Source organism: Dryas octopetala, chromosome 5, assembly GCF_963921425.1.
Source record: "Dryas octopetala chromosome 5, drDryOcto1.1, whole genome shotgun sequence".
NCBI lineage: Eukaryota > Viridiplantae > Streptophyta > Magnoliopsida > Rosales > Rosaceae > Dryas > Dryas octopetala.
In genome coordinates this window covers 19,052,115-19,075,121 of record NC_141370.1, presented here as the reverse complement: position 1 = coordinate 19,075,121, position 23,007 = coordinate 19,052,115, and the positions used below count along the sequence as shown (strand labels likewise).

Here is a 23,007-nt window from a genome sequence, read left to right as displayed (position 1 = left end):
AATCTGCTAAGACTCACAATAAATAAAACCTAATCAAGTTCGCAAATATTAAAATTCAAATAGAAATCAAGTGGTAAATTCATATGCAACTGTCAAGTATTTGGCAATCTAATTTACTTTGATGACACGTACGAATTGTTCTTTAGCTTAATTATGTAATTAATTGTATCTATGGTTAAGAATTTTGATTGTCCATAATACTAGGGAGTAATAAACATTTTTTTTTTTTTTTTTGCATTTGGGAGGGCCAAAGTCCCAATACAAAATCTTATATCTCTAAATCTAGCAAATCCAAAAACACTTCAACCATATAATCCAATTTTAGAGAAATTTTTTAATGTAATCATAATATCATCATGTAATGTTTCTAATCCACGTGTTATGAGGTGGATGAACCGTTTATATGTTAATATATATTATTAATAAATATACACATGTTATAACAGCACTACATGACCGTATTACCATCAGAACAAAAAATTATTTTATACAAAAGAACAACTCAAAATCAAGTAATAATGAGATAAAAGACTAAAAAGATTATATATTGTAAACCAAAATTGGGGCCCAAAACATCTTTACTTCATAGGTAGGAAATAGGAATTGTAAGTTCCAAATATTGTTTAGATATGGTGCCATCACATGCTTTTGATTATCCATCTACAGTCATGTGGGTGATTTAAGCATGTAAGTCCCAGTAAGTGCAGGCTCCCAAATAAAGTGATCCGGAATGGGACCTAATGGTAGTTTACAAATATCCTATTGCCCATTTAAAATAAAATAAACCCGCACCTATCAGAAAAAGTAAAATAAAATAAAATAAAAAGTAAATGATTATAAAACCCAAATTTGGGCTCTTTATACCTTTAAAACCCTGTGCTTTTTATTAGTTTCGAAGGATGTCCAATAACATCTAACCCGATCCACATTTTAACATTCTTTCTCTTCTCCGTCTTGTTTTCTCCGTCTCTCTCTCTGACCTCACTTTGTCTCACCTTGTTAGCTCAGAGCTCGTTGTTGAATGGCTGTGCTGATGCCCTGGAAGATTTGCTCGCAGAGCTTCTTCGCGATGGCGAAGATGGTCCTGATGCAGGCCTTGGGAATCGAATCGTTTTCGGCGGAGTAGGCTTCGCCGTCTCTCTCTCTCTCTCTCTCCATCTCCCTCCTTCTCTGTTTCTCTCTCTCCGTCTCCCTCCATTTCTGTTTCTCTGCAAGTGACGGGGACACACACTCACCTTCGCTGTCATGATCGTCGTCCTTCTTTACGAGAGGCTGAGCCATGGCGAAGCGAAATGGATCTCTGAGATCTGGAGGAACTGTACGAACCTGTTGAGCTCACTCTCTATGTTTCTCTCTCGCGCGCGCTCGGTGGGTCGCTCAGCAGATCTACAAAGATCAGAAACCCAAAACCTTTGGCAACCAGATCATCGCGACCACCACTGGGCTTAGGGGACTTCGATTTACCGTTCCCCCAAGGTTTCGAGTCGCGCCACCACCAGACTCCGGCGAACGCGCACCACGCGCCTCCCCTGAGAGTGGGACTTTCCGGCGTTGTTCTGTCACTTCTAGTGTACGACCCACCATCGGCTCCACTTTATATGCACAGCAAGCTAAGGTAGGACTCATTTGTTGTTTATATCTTTTGCTTGTGAATCTCAGTCTCAATATTTAGTTTATTTTTTGGTTTTTGATTTAGCTGTGTTTATTTCAACACTCAGTGGATGTCTTTGTTCTTTCAATATTTCATCTTCTTGTGGAAGAATACAGTAATGATGGTGTAGGCAAAGAAGAGATAGTCAAGAAATGGGGGTTGGAGCTATTGAAATTTCATTGCAAACTTACTGTGTTCATTGGAACACAATAACGAAATCAAAGGAGAGAGTCTTGATTTGATTAGATATATTGACAGTAACTTTGAAGGGCCTTCCCTGTTCCCTGATGTAAGATTTGGTGAATACTTTTGTTACTAAATATTGACTTCTCTATGGTATTACTAAAGCTAATACTCTGTGAATATAGGATCCTGCAAAGAGAAAGTTTGCAGAAGAGTTGATGTCCTACACGGACTCCTTCAATAAATCTGGGTTTTCTTCATTTAAAGGAGATGGAATTGAGGCAGCTAGTGAGTGATCACTTGCTTCTTTTGTAGTTACTTTAAAGTTGAAAATGAGCTCATGTGACTATGGTTGTATGTTAAAGCAGGTGCTGCGTTTGACTATATTGAAACTGCTCTTTCCAAATTTGAAGATGGACCTTTCTTTCTTGGCAAATTCAGTCTGGTAATATGGCTGCTGTATCTGCTTGCTGCCAATTAGTGTTTTAGTTCTCATTTTTCTTAAGCTTTATTAGGCAGTTCTTCTGTACTTGTCCATCTTTTGAAAAGTTTTTAAGTTTTGTCCTTCATTTCAGGTGGATATAGCTTATGCTCCATTCATTGAAAGATTTCAACCTTTTTTATTGGATGTGAAGAAGTATGACATGATTGCAGGCAGACCTAAACTGGCAGAATGGATTGAGGTACACTTTGTATTTGGTGGTCTTTCCTTCACATAATTTCCATAATAAGTCTCAACATATCTCTCAATGTTACGTGTCACTTGCATATGACATGCCTTTGAACTTCCTCAGAAGTTAACCCAAGTTTTAAAATATAAATGCGTGTATTATATAATTGAAATCATACAAAATGAATTTGGTACTCAATAAAAAAGATCACTCATGTGAGTATATATCAATTTTGTAGGAGATGAACAAAAATGAAGCTTACAAACGAACCCGGCATGATCCCAAAGAGCTTGTTGAAAGCTACAAGAGACGTTTTTTGGTAATTTTCACTTTGGGAAGTCAATTCTAAAGGTTGCTGCTGATAATAAGAATGAAAGAGGTGGCTGTACTTATTTATTAGTATTTAACATGTTACTACTACATTTACAACTATTTTTATTGATTTGTAATTGTTACTATTCTATAGTAACAATAATATTAATGTTATAAATTGTTACTATTCGACAGTAACAATTCTATTTATCAGTAACAATATGTAAATGAGGCTATGATTGTTACTGCCAAGTAGTAATTGGTTTGGGTTTATTTCTGTTTTAGTTTGTTGTAATTGTGTCATAGGTTTATAATTCATTTGGTTGTTTATACTTTCACAAGGATTGTATTATGTTTAAATTATATCAAACAATAACAATAGGTGATTGTTACTGTCGGGCAGTAGCAATAGGAGATTGTTGTTGTCGGGCAGTGGCAATATGTGATTGTTACTATCGGGCAGTAGCAATAGGTGATTGTTACTGTCGGGCAGTAGCAATAGGTGATTGTTATTGCCGGGTAGTAGTAATAGGTGATTGTTACTTTTCGATAGTAGCAATAGGTGATTGTTACTTTTCGATAGTAACAATTATATTTACTAATAAAATGCAAAAGATTATGGATGTCTCATCTTGATTTTTTGTGTTTTATGTTAGTTATTATTTAACATGTTTATGAAATAAAAAATACTTAAATTATGATTTTTTTTTAGTAATTTATGTACTAAATGGCACTAAAATAAAGAAAAAAAAATTGCATTTTAAAAACACTGTAGCACGCTACAGTAACGGTTTTTTAAAAAGTGGGCCGCTACAGTAGTTTACTGTAGCGGTTGGGCCGAATGAATAGTAAATTTTAAAAAATGGACTTAAAAAAAAAAAACCCTAAAATAAATCCGCAACTTATCAAATATCAATCTGGGCCAATTCAACCTATTTTTTATCTGTGTTATTAAGTCGGATCATATACGAGTTTGTGTGAGATAATAATCAATTTTAATAAAAAACTCAAATGATAAGATGTTATATTGAAAATTATCATCTAATGATACTTTGATCTCCGTAGTTTATTATTGTATTACTTAAGTCCTGTTAGTTTCATTTTACTTAACAAAGTTTATGTAGCTGATATGTTGTTGCAATTAAGTTTAAAATTAGGATATCGTCTAAATTTCAAATAAAATTTTTATGTGAAAATCACGTATAGTTTAGGGGTAAAACGGTTATAAAATTTGAACAGTTGTACTATTGCGTTTATTAAAGTAAGAATTCACTGACTAAAATTTAGACAAAATTTTATATTTGATTGTAAAAAAATGTAAACTATAGAGATTTTATTAAAAAATTAAAATTATGAGAACCTAAATGAAATAAAGACCAAACTACAAAGACAGCACTAATTAATTGTTCTAATAAAAATACTTAGCCTCTTGGCACACGTCATGCGCGTGTGAATTGACATTTTTTTAAATTTTTTTAAATTTTTTTATAACTTTTCACATAACTTCCCATCATTCTCTTTACGTTTTAAGATGGTGGGGTGTTTTTTTTATTTTAATAATTATATTTTACAATTATGCCCTTATTTATTATGTTGTTTTTATAGAATTGTTTGTTGAATGAAGGGTAATTTAAACAATCTCATTTTTGATAACGCCTGTAACACCAAACCCCATATCTGGCTTTATAATATTAAAGATGTTATACGGCACAAACTTAATTTTTAAGTGACTAGCTGATAAGTGAATGACCATTTGGTCTAAGTATCAAAAGTTAATTAATAATAATAATAAAATGTGACTAATCTGGTAAAACGTTAATTAAGTGGTGAGCAGTTGGGCCATCAACGTCGAGGGCCCAAGGGACAGTAGCTCCTCCATTTATATCATTGGGTCTACATCCTTCAAGAGGATCCAAAGCTGACTCGTAACAAGAACAACAACGCATCCAATTTTGAGGCCCAATGACAACCCATGCAATTTGCACAAAAGACCCACCCAAATGTCGGACTAAACAAACCACACCAGGCAACTTGAGAGTGAGATCATTACAGCAAAACGATAAATTGTGAACTTGGCCAATGTAGTTTCTTGTGATAGAGGTGTCAAACGATAAATTGTGAACTTGGCCGATGTAGTTTTCTGGCTATTTAAGTCGGGCCCATTTGTGTTTTGTGTCGTGTTTGTGTTGGCTCATATAGCAAAATCCTAGGCCCAAATGGCCTATGGTCAATTCATGCTTGTGTCATACCTTAAACAGACTGACCCACATACCCTTTTTTTCTTTTTAGGATTAGAAACTTATTTTATGTCATTTTTTTCTTATTTTAACATTTTTTTTTTACTTTAAAAATAGAATTTTCTTGTTGAAAGTTTTTTTGAAAGATAAAAAACCAATGTTAAATAAGTCATACGTAGTTATTGCCCATTTCGTGCTCGTGTTTTGGCCCGTGTTGTGCTCATGTTTGATGGACTGAAACTTGAGCCCGACCCAGTCCATCTACTTGTGTTGTGCTTGTGCTTGAGTCGTGTCATTGCTATTTTAATCATATCGTGCTCGTACCGGCATAGCCTGTTGACACCTCTAGCATGCAAAGATTCATAAACATTACTTTACGTTATTGTTTGTGGTTTTAGTTACCTCTTACCCGACAAGATTAATATGTTAACTTGACTTGGTTTTACTCTTACCTGACAACATTATCAATTTGCTTCCAAACAACTTAGACTTTTGGGACCTAGTGATTGTCTAATATGACATTGGAGCTTTGGTCATCAGTAGTCTTGCATTCAAAACCTTCAATACCATTTCCTACTTTATTTGTTTGCAAAGTACAAGGTGAAGCTACACCTATATGTTTTTCTCTATGTGCATTCTATGCCTCTCCCATGAGGGAGGGTCTTACAATTTTGGGGTCGAATAAGTTGCATCACCTCAATTCCTGAACATGAAAACATATTGCTTTTGGCAAATGAAGGCATGTAAATATGCAGTCACATGACAACAAACAAACACAAACACATGCTCCATCAAGTTTCAAGCTAGAGCTAAACTCTGAACCCCAGAATGCCCAAAGAGTGGTTAATGTGATGCATCACCAATTTGAGAAAGACCTTGCTGATCAAAGCCTGTCAATTTCTCTAACAATGAATTGGTTTGAAGTCAAGGACAACAGAGAATAGCTAGAAACAAGTAACTTGCTTTGTTAGCAGAATGATATACTTGACCTAATAACCACAACTCACAAAGGCATTTTGTATCCATCTCTATAGGATCTCAACTTCCTAGCTAGGCAGGCCAAGGTCAGCTCATCTTGTCTTGTTTGCTGCCTTCTCTAGAGAAACATGTATGTCCTATGTATGTAAATGTTATCCAATCATCCAGGAAGAAGGGAATAAATAATTGAATACTTATTAAAATAAACAAGTAAAAGTATTCAATCCAACAAACATATCGGCCATACATAATGTATTTGTATTTATACTCTTTTTTCTCTAACTTATTTGCTAAAACAAGCAATGTGCAATGCTTATCCAAATATTCAACAACTACAGCTTCAAGACAAAAGATCCCTAGTACTAAGATGATGGATTTATCATGTATCAAACAGATGAAACCAGCTGAAAATGTCTAGCAAGGATTAAAAAGAAAAGGAGAATCTTTTAAAGTGCCATATGAAATTACAAAGTGATAGTTCCCACCACTGTGATAGATTTTGGTACCAATACTAGAGTACAGTACACAACCCTTCTAAGTAAAACAAGTTGGCAATGCTTCTATATAAAAGAGTAACCAAAACAATTCTGATGTAAATATGCTCTTGTGAATGAAGTTTGTGACAGAACCTAAACATGTTAGATACTAAGTAAACTTAAAAAGAATGATCTTTTGAGAGGCGAATTACATAAATCTAAACACAAATTTACTCAGTACTTAAACGTTATATTGAATAACCAGAGATCAAACCAAATGGTTATGGAACTAGCATGCTACAAGTTTGATAACTGGTTGTAACCTGAGAAGACTACTTCAGTTGGTAAAATGAAATATTGTTATGATGGTTCCTGCATTATAAAAGAAGGTAAACTAGAAGAGACAATTGAATGTATCAGCAATCGAGAATATAAGGATGACCTTTAGCAAACTGCATGTCAAACAAAGGAGACAACTGAAGTATGACTCTGGTAAAAGTTCAGTCAAACCATGAGTGGAATTGGTCACGAACTTTTGGAACAAGCATGGAAGTTGCTTTGTTTGATGAATAGACATGAGAGGGACAGAAAATTTTTGCAAAATCTGAAGACAAAAGACAATTTGTAACCAACAAACAATAGCTTACAAAGTTAACAATCTGAAATTAATAATTAAGACTCAAAACAGAGAATACACTGCAACTATAACAGGGAATGATATACCAATTCTGATTATTTATTTCAAAATGATTTACTTGACCCATTCTATCCATTAGCAAGGAGGTTTCAACCATTTATTTGAACTTCCACCAACATTTATAAGTTTATAACTAGATCCTCTAGGATGGACAACATTGATAGAAGGGCCAAAGAAAGAAAATGATGAGGAGAAAAAACTCATTTCTCAAGAATTGTGATTTCAGACATTTTTCCGCACCAGACCTCAAAGATAAAATAATATTTACAATGTAAGAATACAAGGAAGCACTCAAATAACATGCCTCATGAGATGCAGTGACAAGAAATTGTTTAAAAAGATCAACAACCAAAGTTACAATTCATCCTGGACCTGCTTGACTGCTAATTCTCTCTTTGGAGTTTAAACACATAATGAGAACTTACAAACAGAGATTTCCAACAGCTAGTTAGTAACTTAAAGATTCCATAAGACAACACACTGGTAAAAGACAACCCAAATGCCTAAAGACATCTATGCAACACATTGATGAAGTGATTCTACTTTTCTCACTTCCACCCTTCTATTTCTCAATAAACCGGTGGAGAAGAACTCAAATGCTACATGAAGACAAATACAGTAATTTCGTTAAATGCTATTAGAGGCAAAATGGAACAGTTTCATAATCAGGTAGCTGTTTGCAATCATTGAAAACCCCTTATTCACTCCCACAAGCAATAGACATATTCAATAAGTTTCCATATGATTGTTGAGCAAATAAAATATAAAATAAAAAAGATACTAATATGGAAAAGGAATTAAAAGCACAAGATGAGAAAAACACACATAAAAGAACTATACCGCCATATTTTATAAAATCAACTCAATGTATATGGAAAATTTGGGGAAAAATATACATACATCATCATCATCATAATCATCAGCACCATTATGACCAACAACCATGTAAGCCCACAACAACACTTGAATACATACATGGGAAGCAAAGTCTAGTAATCAAAATTCTTCACACACTGTCTTCTTCTTGACATTTCAGTATGTAGTGACAAATACCCATGATTGATGACGAACTGTATGCTCCTCCTCCGCCTTTAAAATTTCAAGAACCCTCCCCAAAAAAGAAAAATAAATAGAAAAAGAAAACAAATCCATAATATAAAAAATAAAAACCCATAAAAATGACCAAGAGGGTATGAAATTTTTTTCCTTTTTTTTGAGAAGAAAAAAACTATAATATATATAAAATTTGCCTGGCTCCATCCTGTCTGCCCATCTCCACACAATGAAGGTTGGATTTTTTTTGTTTTTTTCTTTACAGAGAGAAAGAGCTACATTGTACTGCTGCTCTCAATCTGTGAATGCAGGAATGGTGAGAAGGTACCTCAAGGGCAGCTGGGTCATTGCACAAGGTGGGAGAGAAAGAGAAAGACCGGTCTTCCACAGCCATTGCAGAACAGGAAAATGGGTCAGCCAAGCCAAGCTCGGCCAACTCTCTCAGTCTTCTATAAAAAACAATTTGTGGGTTATATTATGGGGTTTCGAGAGAGAGAAAGGTGGGTTCTTGTTGGTGTGTAATGGCAAATTTTATTGGTTGGGGAGGTAGTTTTTATGTTTTGGCAGGCATTGCGCTTTTTGGATTTGGGGAGGCCGGTGAAGTGCCATTTTCAACTTTCTCTTCGTTCCTTTTCTCCTTACAAACACTTACCCTTTTGTATCTCTTTCTTTTTTATTTTTTATTTTTTTATTTTTTTTATTTTTAAATAATAGTACAATTTGAGAGCGACAACTTTGGACATGACATGATAATACCACTCACATAAAATAAACGAATTCATGTTGAGCATAATTGTGTTTGTGCCAAAATCGTGTCAACCCGTGTGTTTACATATAATTTTGTTTGCATAAAAATCATGTCAAACCACATAACACGAAAATATTTAACATAAAAAAACTTCAAAATTTGCTTTTAATTAACATAAATTCAAAGATGAGAGATCTGCTAACACACAAGAAATTGAGTAATTTTAACAGCATGTGACTATAGCAAGCCACCCACTTCCATAGGAGTATCAATTTTGAACACGACATAATAGCACGATTCACACAAAGTAAATAGGTTTGGATTCGTGCTAATATCGTTTCAACCCATTTAACATGTCAACCTGCATAACACAAAAATGACATGAATTAACAAAACACAAATTCATAGTCATGAATAACACGAACACGATTCTAAACTACCAAGAGCCCAAAATAAAATAAAAGAAAGTGATGGGCTTCCTCTTAAGCTCTCATGTCATTGAGTAGGTAATGCTGCCTGGTAGAGGATATTGATCCTATAATTCATGTACTGTAGCTATAAGTTACTGGTTCCTGCAACTCTGCAAGTTTTTAGCCTCAAGGAGTTAGAACTTGTAGTACTATGAGTATGATTAACAACTTTAGTAATTTTTCAGACCATGTTGCTCATCAAATTCTATCTTTCCTTATTGTAAGAGATCTCACTCGTTTCGGCTGTGCATCCAAAAGATGTAGAGAACTTTTTATCTATCTACTCCATCGTTGAATTTTGATGAATTTTCCAAAACGGATGTATCCACCGGTGATAAACATTTAAAGTTGTTGAGTTCTTTAAAACTTTGTATTTTTTGGCATAATTTTCATTTGGAAAGAATAGTAAACTGATGGGAAGATGAGACATTTCGAATGATGACCTGGATCCACAATATTGCTATAAGGTGTAACATTGCATTCCTAAAGAGGAGGGATGAGGGTTGCTTGAGTTGGGGGGTTTTTTTTTTGTAATATTTTTTTGTTTTTGTTTATTTTCTTAAGGGTAAAATTTGGTTTAAAGATGGGCAAAAGCTTGGTATAGTGACAAATTGTTAGGATATGAATAAAATTACAAAATCAGCACAAACACCTTAAGATTTGCGATTAACTAAGATAAATCCAAAGATGACAAATATATTAACCTCAATAATAAATAAAGTAATTCAAAAATAGCGGGCGACAATAGAAAGCCTCGCACCTATACATGAATGGTTTAATTAGTGATAAAACTCAATTTTGTCTCTCTTTCTATTTTTCGTTTCAAATGTTAGTAAAGATAACACAATAAAATAATATGATATAAAATCAGACATTCGCCATTATTTGCGTAAATTAAAAAGTGACACATTTGCTAACACAAGTAATGAATAGACCGGTGACTATAGCAAGCCACTCGCCCATATGTGGATGGTTTAGTTAATAAAAAAAAATCAATAGGCAACTATATCATAATCCAAATGACAAAAAAGCAATTTTTCCTTTTTACCCTACTCTCATTTTCACATTTTCTGAACCCTTACACAAAGGGGCCATCAACGATGCTCTAAGCATGTCCTGGACAATGCTTATGTGTGTGAGGGTTTGGAAGGATGAGGGAAGGGGAAAAAGGTGTTTTTGGTTTTGTTTCAAGTTTAATTTTGGGTTTTGTTGTTTCAAGTTTAATTTGGTTTATGTTCTTAAACAACTATCGGTACAAGTGAATAACTTGTTATATTATATAGATTGCTAAAGGCATTGTTGTTAACATTATTTTATAAATAAATTAGAGTTAAAATAGAAGTAATTCAATTTTGACCCGAAAAACTTATTTAATTGGTATTACATAGAGAAATGCTCTTTTTCTTTTATTTCTTGACATAATATCAAATGAATTCGTATAAAATTAAAAGTATTTTTGGTTTTTGTTTTTTGTTTTTTGATTAGTTAGTATCAGTGTGAATTTTAATTTATAAATATGTATGAGCCATAAGTTCTAGTTTAGATATTAGAACCTTAAAGCATTTCCAAAGCTTTCTAAAACAATCATTTATTTCTACTTTGGAACTTTTAAGTCAAAAAAAAAACCATCTCTCATCGACATAGATGGAGAGGTTCCAAAATAGAAATATCTAAATGTTGTTCTAAATATGAAGGAAAATTTAGAAATAGAAACACCAGTTCTATTTCGAAGATCAAGAGAAATAGTTGGAGTTCACAAGCTTCTACATGTGGGTGACTCGTAAGGGCGACAATCACTTTGCTTTCAAAAGTTTCTCATCATTGTAACAACATAGTGTGACTATCTAACATGGATTAAAAAAATTTATACCATTGCAAAACTGTTTTTTATTTTATTTTTTATTGTGTTCTTATTTTTAAGTGCATTGTCATATTATACTTTTAAAAATAGTAATTGTATTGTTATTTCTTTATTTATGGAACCCCAATTAGAACAACATGTCCAAAATTTGAAATTATTTCAATTTGGGGGTTCCAAATGTATTCTAAAATAGAAATAGAACCCCTTTGGATATACTTTAGTCATGAGTTTTCGGTTGACGTGACATGTTTATCAACTGGAACACAACCCTATTAATAAACAAATCAGAAATTTTAAAAGAAAAAAAAAAAAAAAAACTACTCAACAGTTAATCGTCAGTCGTCACCGATCCTGACAATTCACCCTTTTGCATTTTCACCCTATGTTTTCAAATAAATAAATAAAATATTTTTGTTTTTGTTTTTGTTTTTTAAAAACTAAAAGGACGTGCTGATGGCCTGGTGCTGCATCGATGTCGCCATCGTGACCTCCTGACTTTTCAGTGACGTAGAATGTCTGATTCCATGGACCAAAAGGTAGTATCTTTATTGGCATTTATTTCATCCAATAGTTATTAATACACCTTGTTATGAAATTGTACTACACCCATGTCATTCTCTTTCTACCTCTAGATAGATCTGATCGTTTTTATGTAAGTAAATTATTTTAAAATCAATTTTACAGTTTTAATAATAAATGAATTTATTTTAAAAATTATAATGATAGGTAAGTTTATTTTATATAAATAAAACTCATGTTATATTTGTTTCTGTATTTTTGGTGAAGAGTGCTCGATAAATTTTTTTATTTATTTTTTAACTTGACAAATAATTATTTTTGCACAGTAATAATTAATAACAGTATAACACAGATATTTTATGTAATTATTAAATATGTAAAATATATTTTGTAAAAAAAAAAGATAAATATATGTGTATAATATTAAAGTTCATCAGGTTCTTCGGATTGCTCAGGTTAAAAATTCTTCAATCCATGTTTGCTCAAATTATAATTTGGATTGGTCGGATTAGAAATTTCTCGAGCCGCGTTACAAATTTTTTTTGTCCAAATTGCTTAGACTGCGAGGTGAATTCGGGTTGGTCGGGTTTGCCCAACCCGATGCCCACGCCTAGAGTCTGATGACTAAGTGTAGGACACCCCTAGAAAGCAGTTGACCACTGAGGCACTCACAAAGTCACAAGTCACAAATGGGAAGCGTGGTTGTTACATGTGGGCAGGCCAATTGCTGCAGAGTGTTTGAATAGTCACCTTCACATTCATCTTTTTGGAGGTTGCTACTTTTTCCTACAATTATGATTTATGACCCATGATTATCAGTGTGATGTGTTAATTTCATCTGTTGGTGGAATTTGGAGGGATTCACTTGAAACTCAACTGTACTTTGTCTTAATTTTAGAGTGTTCTTGATTGAGTTGGATTGAGAGGTTCAAAATATTTGATGGGAAAAATATCATTCCAGTTTCATCTTCTTTCTTGTCTTAATTTGTTTGAGGTCTATAGTGACCCTTTTTTCTTTTTTGTTACACTAGTAAAAATCAAGCAATTTGATGGGGAAAAAAATCAAATACTTAAATGGAGATTTTTTTTTTTTAAAACCGTCTTTTACAAATACTTAAAAAAAAAGAGTAGTACATTATCAATTAAGTGTTCCAGGTCATCTACACTCCAGCGTAAACTAGTGTCCTTTTAAAACATAATGCCTATTTAAGGGCTTTCAAAAGATTTTCACTTATCAATCTTAACACTCATATTATCAATCTTAACCCTCATATACCCAAGCTAACAAGTTCAAGTAAGACAAAGCAAACCTAATAAGCATATGCGCTACATTATTTCTAGCATTCCTAATTGTATTAGTTTATTTAGCTTATGAAGGTGTTGAAATGATGTTGATAATAATAAACTAGCTAAGCGGATTCTGATTAACTAATTTTTTAAAATGATAATCTCCGAATCCTCTTCCCTACACATCTAACTAGCTCGTGTGGTTCATCGGTTCCATATACTAGGAAAAATTCTACATTGATGTAGTGGGCGGTTAGTCACTGATCAAAAAGATTAGTGCAATACATGCCAATCACTGTGGCCTAAGATCTGATTCTACTAATATCTAAATGGTTTAAATTTTGAACATTAAAAGAGCTTTGATACAAGATCTGTAAGACATACAAATATATAAAGATTTATATCTTAATAATGAAAAAATAAACTTGTCAATATTTAAATGTCAAAATTATAATAGTATATATGGTAACTGAACTGTATTGTAGAATTCTTCAAAATCAATTAGCAAAATCCCAACTCCTAAACAAAGTCCTTTTCTTTAGATACTCCTGAACAAAGTCAAAAATGTTACTGAAAACCCACTTAAATTTCGACAAGAAAAACCCTTTGAAACTCCAAGAAAGCCCACCATCTTTTCTATATTTTTTAATGTATTTTTCTCTTCTGCTACTAATTATAAGACCAGCAAAACGCGTGGGCCAACCCAAACAAACAGGAGTCAGAGCTGATAAGCCCCACAGAATTGTTGTTGTTCCAAACATGCCATTTGATCTGTTTTTACATTTCTGATTTGTGTTGCTTCAAATATAGATAACAATAATAATAATAATAATAATAATAATAATATAGGTTGTCAGATATATTATTTCTCTGTTATTAGGTCAGCATCCGAAGGTATAAAAAGGACAATAACTTCATTAACATTGGTGGTAGACTGGTAGATGGGGGCAATTAATTAAGTGTTTAATTGGCAATAAATGTTAGTAATAACTAATAAGATAGGCCACAGCCGTCCCATGCTTATGTGTGGCAGGGGGGAAAAGTAACTGTAAAACGAACGAAAATACCAATTTACATGTTTGATCCAATACCATGATTTAGAACACTTTTTAGTGTTGTTCGCAATATTTCAATTGTTTTGAACAATATTATTGCACTGTATTAACAATACTAATGTCAAGATAATTACTAACTTTAGAATAATGTATAAGGAGAGCACAAGAAGGAGAAATTAGTTTATGTGATAGGCTGATAATGGTGTGATGTTACAATTTATTCAAATTATAACACGTGCATAATTATTAAAATATAAAATTATATTTTAAATAATATCCTTAAAAGTTATACACATGTTATAATTTGAATAAATTAATAACACCATATAAGCATATCACGTGATGTAAGATACTCTAGTCACACAATTTTTATTTTCACATGCTTTATTTTAGATGGGTTTAAGTTGGTTTCATTGATAAATGATGTCAAACCATTTAACACATAAAAGATAGATTTAGGGTTTCTTGAGATTTTTTTATTAACCTAACTCTACCCTTTTTACTATGTTTTTTATTTATTTAATTTTTTTTGGGGTGGATACCCTGTTTAGTTTTTACTGTTGAATGATCGATATCAACTAAATGGACTTATATCCACTAAAAAAACGTATATGCCCCTTTACATGTCCATCGTTTGTTTTCTTACTAAAAATTGTCAATTACTCTAACATTGGTAACTTTAATAAGTCATAAGTATATTATTAAAAAAAATTGAAATAACATGAACAATATTACAAATTGGCTTAAATAAAAAGATCAAGCATGAAATTTAATCAAATAAAAAGAGTAAATAATAAAGCTGTTGTGCCCTAACGTCACTTGGGCTGGTGGCATTGAAATTGAAATAAATGCAATGAATACAGCCTCTTATTAATGAAAGAAGCCCCAGAGCCCCAAACCCATCTATGCATTTTCATTTTTCAGATAAGTGGGGCCTCCAAAAAGTCCAAATCAACCGAAAATGGAGAATTGGACATCCTCTTTTTTTTTTTTTTTTTTTTTTCTTGAAAAAAAAAAGAGACATCCTCTTTTCTTGAATTGGAAACACCAACGGTTTGAGGCTTGAAAGAGCTTTGAAACAATTAAAACATACAGCCTGACAAACAGACTCTGCCACCCCATTCTTTTGTAACCTTTTTTGTTTTTGTTTTGTTTTGTTTTTTGCTTTACATTTCTTATTAGGTAAACAATAATGAATGTGAAAAAGATGACCATCATTGCATATTGATTTGCATTGCATGCAATGGGTGGCTAATCCACATCCAAGTCCAACAATTATGAAATTTTATGAGTTGGTGACAACTTATTAAGTTTTAACTCTTAATTGTCTCACACTAATATGATTTTTATAGCATTTGTATTATGTGATTTAGTCTGAAGGAGAGAGAGAGACACCCATCATTTCATTGTAGGGTTTTGACATTAACTGTGTTAAGGATGAATTATGAAAGTTCAGTTAGAGTTCCTTAGTCAACTAATCAAGTGATGGTGAATCGATGATGATTCACTTGTAAGGATAGAGGAGAAAGAAGAGGTAGATCAACCATTATATAAAAGAAGTTGGATTCTTTTTAGGGAAATTTGTGAAATAACATCTTACTAGAATTACTTTTTTTGACTCTCACCTCTAAAACTAATCTTTTTTTTTTACTATTTGGACACTTTTTGGACTAAACACCCTTTTAAGAAATTCTAATTTTAAAAAGGTTATTTTACAAAATTTCCCTTCCTTTTTATGGTGCATGAGTGCATCATCTATATATACAAAAGAATATTTATAGATCAATGTGTTAGCAAGCACTTAAGAAGTGGTACAAGAAAGTTCAACTCTTTTATGGTGGGTCATGGGTACAACATATTGATAGTTGTGTTTACTTGAGACAATTTTATGGTGGTAGCTAGTTTTTTTTAATTCTACTATATGACAAAGTAATTTAGTGACATTCAAAGGGCAGAGCCCGGTATTTACACAAGAGGATTGCATTAAAAGATGCAAGCTAAGAGTAATTAAAGAAGACAATCGAGAGAACAAGTAGAGGAATTAACCAATCTACTGGCATCCATAGATCCTGACGGAGTAGAAAGTGTAGAAGCAGCAAGAGAGTTGTACCAAAGATAGCCAGAACTTGTTTCATCATCTCTTGGATTTATTTAGTAGTGAAAGCACAAGAAGTGGGTTTATGACCTCAATAGTTGCAAACTTGGGCTTGACCAAAATATCCTAACTGTGACATTGGGATGGGTAGCAATGCAATCTTGGGCTTGGACTCATCACCGACGGCTCTCCATTTTGCGCAAACAGGAGATTTTGATTTTTGGGTTTGTTAGGATTTTAGCCTTGAATATTGATTATAATAAGAGATACTTAGACTTAAATTATTTAGAAGAAAATACTTTTAATTCATAATAAAGTCATTTAATTTATAAGAAATTTTTTTAAATTTATAAGAAAATCTTTTTAATTCATAATAAAGTCATCCTCCGATTTGAAAGGTATTTCCCCTTATTTAAAGGGTATTTTCTCTCCTAAGGTGTAGAGTGAGCTTTGTAGAGGTTGTGCTCAAAAATTCCGGAGTTAAAACCTAACATAAAGCCGTCAAACAAGAAAAATAAACGTATTTGATTAAAAATCCTAAATCACTATCAATCTTAATTTAATAAAGACTCATAAAATGGATTGAATTTTAAGTTTCCCTTATAATAATTACCTTAAAGGTTAAAAACAAAAATGAAATATTCTGCTCTGCAAAGTCAACTTTGATTATATTAAAGTGTATCGCATTCTCTTTGTGTATATGCTGCGCCTTTTTATTTTCTTGATGAAGTATATATGCTTTATTGTGCACTTCACAAACATTGCCACGGCATAAAGCCACTGTACAAAAACACACTCAGAACATTCATCAGCTTGAAGGAGTGTCGAGTTTTTAATTGCATTACTATTTCTTTCCATTCTTCTTCTTAATGATCATGTCCCTAAGGTACTACTAAAATTCAGCATGTAGTAGCTAGTGTGAAGAAGTGGAATGCATGTAAAAGTTCTCCTATGGCATGATTTTTTACCCATTTAAACCACACCATTACTTGGGTGCATGACTGTTGTTCTGGCATCATGGAGCACACATTACATTAACACTTAAATTACTTGCTTCAGTGACTCAATGGTGGGCATAGTAATCATTGTCATAATTGTGTATTACTTCTATTTATTTGTGAATGTCATTGTTCAGCCAACAATCACTAATTTATTATTATCCTTAATGCCCATTTTTTAATTTCAGGTGGTGGAGTGGCTTCAAATATGCAATCCCTTGCCGTACACATATCAGGTATAAATTTTCAAATAGACATTCACAACTTTGTTTGCTAGGACTGTGCAGTGAAAGTGATCATTAGTTGCTTTCTATTTCATGGTAAGAACATAAAACAACTTTGAAAATTAAGAAGTCAATGATCACTCATAAGATGACTGCAAAGTGTATGTAGTAATTACTGAATCTTCTTATAATTTCTTGCCTGCTTTGGTCTTTGCTTCTTGTACTTGTGGTCTCTTGGAGGACATATTTGTCCTAGAATGGAGCTTCCTACTACAGCTATGCATGCCTTGATACCCTGTCTTTTCATTCAAGAACTATTCCTTTAAAACTGATATATCAAATTCAAAGCTTCTTGCTTTTCTCCATGGGCGCTCTCTCCACCATGCCAAAAGAAAAAAAAAATATTTGTCTCCATGAATCTTATTCTTCTAAGAGGATCCAGCATGCCACTCACAAAGTTAGACACACGTATCTGCAAGTGTGCTCATATACACAGAGTTGCAAACACATGCACATGTAGTCATGAATCATGCTATATATATGCTTGTCACAACTTGTCTTTGCAGATGACTCTAATATGCACCAAATGGCCGACTGCTTTTTTATCTCAACGTTTCTATGACATGACCTGACTGGTATGAGACTGTTTATTATTATTATTATTTTTTTAAAGATATGCTTTTAGAAGAAAATGGTTGAAAATCTCAATATGCCTCTGGCAAGTGACATTATAAATCCTAAAAAATGATTCAGTTTTGGGTTGAACATGATGTTGTCTATAACATGATCTAGGTAGCTATAAGAGCAGCACTAAAGAAAACTAGCCAGTGGTAGAATATTTAGATGAAATGAATCTGAGAGAAATAGAAGAATCCCATGTCTCATTTAGAATACCTTTAATCATTAAAGACTTTTCCACCTTGTGAGTGGAGGTTCTTGGCTCACTATCTATGGTGAAACAAGGTTGGTGCATTTCCATGCATACACCCCATTCCAACAAATCAATCAAATTTATGTAGAAAAGAAAAGAAGAAACACCAGAAAAAAGAACAAAGGATTTACTACTTTTTCTCCTCTGTCCCTAACTTAAATGGATACAAAAGATGCTCAGCTATGAATCAGGCCCAATTATCTATCCAATGGATAGCTAAGCTCAAGTGGCCCCTCCACATAAGAAACATGGCTCATTACCTTTAAATTCAGAATCAGGAACCCACTTTTTGATGCATAATTAAAGAAAAGCTTCTCACGATTCAAAACCTTCCACTCCTCACCACTGTATGTGCCTTTTTTTCTCCACTCTAATAGAAAAGAGAAAAGATAAAGAGGAAAAAACAAAACTCACAAAGCTAGGGAATGATTTCATTAGTAGGTCTCTGAAATATATGGATGCTTGGCGTTACTGTAAAGCAGTTATAGTGACTAAATTCCTCATATCCTTACAAGAGCAAATATACAAAATAGAAAAGAAGATAAAAAAGAAAGAAAAATAAAGAGAGTGAGACAGAATATACAAACCACTTTAATGAAAAACTAAGAGAGTAAGTTATCTTTATGACCGAGTCCCCCAATCAGTTTGAGAGGGACCATGGTTATGATCTGATACTATAATACTTCACCTGGGACTGTGACCCCACCAAACTCTTCATGCAAATCATAGCTCAAATGGGTTCTTGATCTTTGTGGCATTTGATGCTTCTTTGGTCTTAGTTGATGACTTGCATGAATCAAATCTGCAAGGGTCTGCCTCAATCAGTAGCTGAACCACCTCCTTCATAGTTGGACGTAGAGCCGGGGCCTTGTAGGTACAACGAACAGCAATGCGAAGAACCTGGATCATCTCCTCCCTGAATGACTCTGATAATCGCTTGTCTAACACCTCCATGGCTCCTTCTTTAGTGTCCACTTTGTTTGAAACCCAGTATATGATATTCTTGTTGTCTCCAAACTCTGCCTCCACTGGCTTCTTCCCAGTTATCAGTTCCATTAGAACTACCCCAAAACTGTAGACATCACACTTGGTTGTTGCTTTGGAAGAATATGCATATTCTGTCACAAACACCAATTAAACTTTAGTGAAACATCCTGTGTAATCTTTTCAAGACTGATTTGGACAAATGGCTAACTTAAACTAAATGAAAATTATAAATATATGATAATCTGGATAAGTGATTTAATGATAAAAAATTGAGCATGAGACAAACTGTAAACTCCTACACCTTAGATTTGAACACAAAAACACCGGATTTACCTAATAAGTGTGATTTGTAAATAATTGTACATATTCGGCCTTTACTTGAAGGCCTTGTACCGAAAAAAAGATATGCAACTGCTGATTTGAAGAACTATTTTTTACTTAAAGATATGACACTGTTGTGTAGGCATAGGACTTTCATACAGTATTAAAACACAGCTTATCATGCCTATAGTACTTGCTTAGCTTTTAAAAGCAACAACTAAGAGCAGTTATAAAAAGTGGCTACACAACATTTACCAATGCAAAATATGATACACAAAGTGACATATAAAAGCATTTCTGGTATGATAATGATTTTCATGTAACTGTGAGTGTTAGTAGGGTCAGAAATTAATTACCTGGGGCTAAGTATCCATATGTCCCAGCAATAACAGTGGTGGTGGAATCCTTCCCTCCTCTTGCTTGCAAAACCTTGGCTATGCCAAAATCTGCAACCTTTGGCTGGTAATTGACATCAAGCAGGATGTTGGTGGACTTAATATCTCTGTGAATAATTGGAGGCATCAGATCATGGTGGAGGTATGACAAACCCTGTGCAATCCCAAGGGCAATCTGGTGACGAGTAGGCCAATCCAAATTGATCCAACCTTTGTGAAGAGCATCCCAAAGGTTGCCGTTGGGCATATACTCGTAAACCAGCAGGCTGCAATCCAAACTTGAGAAGTAGCAATACAATTTGACAATGTTTTTGTGCCTTATACTTCCCAGTGTTTCCACCTCAGTTTTCAACTCCCGGTTTATAATGAACTGATCTTCTGCAGAATCTTTTGTTTTTCTACTCCACAGCCTCTTCACTGCAACTACATCCCCAGTGCTCAACTCAATCTTGTACACTGTCCCAGATCCTCCATGGCCTACTATGTTCTTATCAACCATGGCTTCAATGACCTCCCGGTGGTCGAAACTGATTCGATGAAAGCTCTTTACATCATATGAGAAGAATGATGAGGATAGGGTCTCATCATGTTCCACCTCTGCTCTTTCTTTTCCAAACTGGCGCTTTACGAACAGCAGAGCTCCAATGAGGATGATGACCGCTGAAACTGTAACTACCAAAAAGGAGTTTAGTTTCTTTCTGTTGAAGGGTTGCGAACAAATGGGAAAATTATTTTGATCAGATGAATTAGCAGAGACTGAAACACAGAGACCTGGGTTGCCTGAAAAGCTTTCCACCAACCCTCCTTCTATCAGTGAAGGGGGAATTGGACCAGAAAGCTTATTGTTTGAGAAGTTGATAGAGTTTGGTAACAATTCAATGAGACTCTCTGGGATGTTTCCTGTCAAGAGGTTGTTGGAGAGATCAAGAACATTGAGAGATTTTAGTGAAGAAAGCGAATCAGGAATGGAAGAATTGAGCTTGTTGCCTTGCAACATGAGCAAATTTAGCTTCTTTAGATTGCCAATTTCAGAAGGAATTGGACCAGAAATAAGGTTATTGCTGAGATCAATCTTCACTAGACTGATTGCTCCAGAGATTCCAGGGGGTAGAACACCTGAAATCCTGTTGCTCTGTATAAACAGTTCTGACAAATTTCTAGCTCTTCCAATTGTATCAGCAATCGGACCACTCAAATTGTTGTAACCCAAATCAAAGATTGAAACATGGGGAAGACTAAGAAGGCCTGCAGGTATTGAACCCTCCAAACGATTATAGCTAAGTCGAAATCGAAGAAGAGACTGGCATTCTGCATAACTCTCTGGTATCTCCCCAGAAAACTTATTGTCCAAGATAAGAAAGTACAGCAACTGACCTCCTTTGCAAACCTCTGTTGGCAGTGGACCAGAAAGTTGGTTCTCAGACAAGTCCAGGACAACCATAGGTGATGATTGCCCCAGATTTCTTGGAACTTCCCCAGTCAGAAAATTGTCATAAAGTGATAACATGCTCAGGGTTTTTGAGTCTGCTATCACACTTGGGATTTCTCCTGAAAGGCTGTTGTTGTAAAGCTGCAGGACTTGGAGCTTCGGAAGGCGACAAATAGATTCAGGAATCTTCCCCGTCAACTTATTGACTGACATGTCTAAATCTTTGAGCTCTGTGAGATTTCCAAGCTCCTCAGGTATAGTTCCAACAAGTTGGTTGTAGTAAAGCTCCAATTGTTTCAAGTTCTTGAGCAAACCAATCTCTTTTGGAATTTGACCCCCCAGGAAATTTCCACTCAGTTCAAGATCAACAAGGGAAGTCATGTTTCCTATTGATGTTGGGATCTTTCCTTGTACCATGCATGTTGTCAAGACCATGGATTTGAGCTTTGTCAGCCTGTGCATATTCTCCGGCAGCCGCCAGAAGTTGAAAGCTCCATTCTCATTGAAGTTGAGCACCTCAAGATTGGTGAGATTGAATACTGACATGGGGAAATTGCCTTCAAACAAGTTGTAAGACAGGTCAAGTATCCTTAGAGATTTCAAGGGCGAAAAATCTGGAAGTGTTCCTCTGAGATACAAATGATCCATGCTTAGCTCTTCCAAGAATGAGCAGTTGGTGATGCTGTCCACAAAGTCATGACTCTGGAGATTGTTACGACCAAGGCGGAGAACGCGCAGCTCCGGCAGGTAAGAGCATATGTCTGGCGGAAAGTAGCCAGAGAGTGACAGGCCGGAGATATCAATCTGGACAACATACCCTTTATTGTTGCAGCTAACCCCAGAGAAGTTACAGTAAGACTTCCCACCTGTGACGTCCCAATCTGACAAGGAGTTGCCTGAAGCTGAGAGAGACTTTATTATGAGCCCAAAAAAGTGTGACTGGTTAGCACTGATCATGGCTTGAGAAGGATGACAAACCAAGAACATTATAAGTAGCATAGAAAGGAGGTAGGTGGTATGACTATGAGGATTGGCCATTTGAAATATATTTTGAATAGATCAAAGTTGAAGAGAGAGAGGGAAATAAAGAGGTAGTTAATAAACTGGTACTTGTTGCAGGGAAGGAGGTGAGGAAGAGAAGATGTATATAAACGTGATGATTGTGGGGATCATTGGGTGCAGCAGTAACAAGCCTTGATGATGATGATGAAAAAGGAGGTTCGTGCAGTAGTACAGATTAGTGAGAGAGAGATAGAGAGAGGTGCTGGCATATCTTTGCATAAAGAGGCTTTACGTTTATACTCCCACTAGATGTACGTAGGAGAATAACATCAGTGCCAACTACTTTATACTGAAAACCACATGCCAAATTAAAGAAATTATATTTGTTTTCATGAATCTCATTCTTTGAAGAGGACCCCTCTTACCA

At 34.3% G+C, this 23,007-nt stretch overlaps 2 protein-coding genes across 2 annotated transcripts; one reads left to right on the top strand and one right to left on the bottom strand.

Moving 5' to 3' along the window:
* The first annotated feature begins 1,279 nt into the window (after window positions 1-1,279).
* On the top strand, window positions 1,280-2,854 carry LOC147285315 (glutathione S-transferase L2, chloroplastic-like). The gene is made up of 7 exons (XM_086245788.1): window positions 1,280-1,318; window positions 1,424-1,615; window positions 1,830-1,940; window positions 2,020-2,122; window positions 2,203-2,279; window positions 2,410-2,517; window positions 2,744-2,854. The coding sequence occupies exons 1-7, from the start codon at window positions 1,280-1,282 to the stop codon at window positions 2,852-2,854; spliced, it is 741 nt and encodes a 246-aa protein (XP_086101914.1).
* Window positions 2,855-18,191: 15,337 nt separating this feature from the next.
* Window positions 18,192-22,761, bottom strand: XIP1 (Leucine-rich repeat transmembrane protein kinase family protein). The gene is made up of 2 exons (XM_086243248.1): window positions 20,111-22,761; window positions 18,192-19,564 (listed from the first exon to the last, which is right to left on the bottom strand). The coding sequence occupies exons 1-2, from the start codon at window positions 22,614-22,616 to the stop codon at window positions 19,170-19,172; spliced, it is 2,901 nt and encodes a 966-aa protein (XP_086099374.1). The 5' UTR covers window positions 22,617-22,761; the 3' UTR covers window positions 18,192-19,169.
* Window positions 22,762-23,007: the final 246 nt, after the last annotated feature.

What these genes read in the sequence shown, in the direction of transcription:
- LOC147285315 (XM_086245788.1), top strand. Translation starts at nt 1,280, where the DNA reads ATGGCGAAGCGAAATGGATCTCTGAGATCTGGAGGAACT. An exon ending in GGCCTTCCCTGTTCCCTGAT is followed by an intron (nt 1,941 to 2,019) that starts GTAAGATTTGGT and finishes CTGTGAATATAG; the next exon opens with GATCCTGCAAAGAGAAAGTT. An exon ending in AGATGGAATTGAGGCAGCTA is followed by an intron (nt 2,123 to 2,202) that starts GTGAGTGATCAC and finishes ATGTTAAAGCAG; the next exon opens with GTGCTGCGTTTGACTATATT.
- XIP1 (XM_086243248.1), bottom strand. Translation starts at nt 22,616, where the DNA reads ATGGCCAATCCTCATAGTCATACCACCTACCTCCTTTCTATGCTACTT. An exon ending in ATATGGATACTTAGCCCCAG is followed by an intron (nt 19,565 to 20,110) that starts GTAATTAATTTC and finishes TGTTTGTGACAG; the next exon opens with AATATGCATATTCTTCCAAA.